The following is a 2,320-nucleotide window of genomic DNA, read 5'->3' on the forward strand; positions in this document are numbered from 1 at the left end:
CAACTAGAGTAGGGCCTTCCTTTCACTCATTTCTGTATTAGGAATGTCTAACCTGTATAGCATATTGTATATGTTTAATACATATTTACTGAAAGAATGAAGGATTAAACATCACTAACTTAGAGTGGAAAGCATGCCTAGTTTCAGGTAGAAGTTGAAACTGTTAGGACTAACCCATGAACTACAGAAAAAGACAGTTTTTTTTTTCTTTTTTTTTTTTTTTGTGTGTGTGTGCAGTCTGTGCAGGTGATAGGATCAGAAAGTTGAGCTGCTGATCAAGGTCCCCATAAATGCCTGGCATTTTAGGTTAGTGCTTACCTGTATTACTTCCTCATTTTGAAAGTACCTCATGGGTGAAGTTCACTTAGAAGGGTTCATGCTTTGGAAAGTTCTGGATAGAGAATTATAAGTAGGAAAAGTTTCCATTGAACCTTGTAATAATTAATCTAATGCACAGCTTAAAATATTTTCTATTTTTCCTAGTTGGACGAGAAGGAAAGTCGCCGTCTGTTCCAGCAGATCCTTTCTGGTGTGGATTATTGTCATAGGCACATGGTGGTCCACAGGGACTTGAAACCTGAAAACGTCCTGCTTGATGCACACATGAATGCAAAGATAGCTGATTTTGGTAAGGACAGTTTGAATATCCGTTAGCATGAGTGCTGAGAATCCCGTCTTGTAAACGAGCATACAAAAGGGGAAAACAGTAAGTTACTCTCTTCTTCAAAACTGAGTATAAAGATTTTTATTTTGTGCGCATGCACACATGTGCGTGCATACATACTCGTGTACACATGTGCACACACATACACACAGACTCATATATACATGTCAAAGGACAGTCTTGGGGGTTGTTTCCGTTCTTCCACCATTGGGTCTTATAGCTTGAACTCAGGTTGTCAGGCTTGGTAGTAAGCACCTTTGCCTGCCTAGCCAGCCATCTTGCCAGCAGTAACATTTAGTTTTGTGATAATAAATATTTCAAGTTGTCATTAGAGAGGTTATTATTTGTAAAGAAGGTAGCAGCTTTATTTCTAATATATTCTTTTGGTCAAGTGTGGAGAGAGGGAAAGTAAGTGGAATGGAATTATTGAAAAAATTGAAATCTAGAAAGAAGAACTATATGAGGAAACTTTTAAATGTCTAATACTGAAAAGTTGAATTTCAGATGTGGTCGCACATGTCTATAATTCCAGAATGCCAGAATGGAGGCAGGTGGATTCAAGGCCACAGTGGGCTACGTAAAAGGAAAGAGAATATGGGTTCAGGTGACCACTCTGGGCTTAGGTTTTGCTTTTATAGAACAGAGCAGGACTGATCAAAATCTTTCTGTTTATCTGAGATTATTTTGCCTAGCCATCACTATATTGAAAGTTAAACATTTCCCATTTATCCTAGCAAGCAATGCCGTCAGTAGTTTACTGTGCACTCATTAACCTCTAGTCATCGAAATACATTTGTGTGTAAGGGCAGGCGATCATGTTAATACAAACTTAGCTGTGTTGTTCAATGGACTTTCATTTTTGTCCTTGGGGAATCTTGAGTGGCCGTTGTTTGTCTTTTCAGGTCTTTCAAACATGATGTCAGATGGTGAATTTTTAAGGACAAGCTGTGGCTCACCCAATTATGCTGCACCAGAAGTAATTTCAGGAAGGTGTGTTTGATATTATGATACTTATGATGTATTTGTAGTTGCTTCGTTCTTTTAGATTTTGTTAGTCTGAATTGTCATATTTAATACTAGTGAAGGAAGGGACAAGGGTTTTCTTATCTGCAAATTTTGCATTTTAAGGCTAATACACAAGGAGCTGGGGAGATGGCTCTGTGGTTAAGAGCACTGGCTTCTCTTCTAGAGGACTAGAGTTTAGGTCTTAGCACCCACGTTTTGGGTAGCTCACAGTTGCCTTAACTTACCTCCAGGAGACCCAACACTCTCTTTTGCTTTCTGCAAACAGTTGCATGCATGTGTATATCACTACAGACACATACACACACATGAATAAAAAAAGTTTTATAAAAAACATAGCAGATAAATTAGCAAGTCCATTTAAAAGGGAAAATGTTGGTTTACAAGTCATATTAAAATGGTTAGAATAGGGGCTGGAGAGATGGCTCAGCGGTTAAGACCATTGCCTGCTCTACCAAAGGTCCTGAGTTCAATTCCCAGCAACCACATGGTGGCTCACAACCATCTGTAATGGGGTGTGGTGCTCTCTTCTGGCCTGCGGGCATACACACAGACAGAATATTGTATACATAATAAATAAATAAATATTTTAAAAAAATTAAAATGGTTAGAATGAAATACTTTAATTTTTCC

At 38.2% G+C, this 2,320-nt stretch overlaps 1 protein-coding gene across 2 annotated transcripts in view; it reads left to right on the forward strand.

The window, feature by feature from the left end:
* Prkaa1 (protein kinase AMP-activated catalytic subunit alpha 1) overlaps positions 1 to 2,320 on the forward strand; it is a 40,421-nt gene that overhangs the window by 27,344 nt on the left and 10,757 nt on the right. For both annotated transcript variants that reach the window (XM_005356585.3, XM_026783789.1), the window contains exons 4-5: positions 484 to 628; positions 1,567 to 1,654. In XM_005356585.3, coding sequence (XP_005356642.1) covers positions 484 to 628; positions 1,567 to 1,654 — 233 coding nt within the window. The remainder of the gene's footprint in view (positions 1 to 483; positions 629 to 1,566; positions 1,655 to 2,320) is intronic.

Source organism: Microtus ochrogaster, chromosome 19 (genome assembly GCF_000317375.1).
Source record: "Microtus ochrogaster isolate Prairie Vole_2 chromosome 19, MicOch1.0, whole genome shotgun sequence".
Taxonomy (NCBI): Eukaryota; Metazoa; Chordata; class Mammalia; order Rodentia; family Cricetidae; genus Microtus; species Microtus ochrogaster.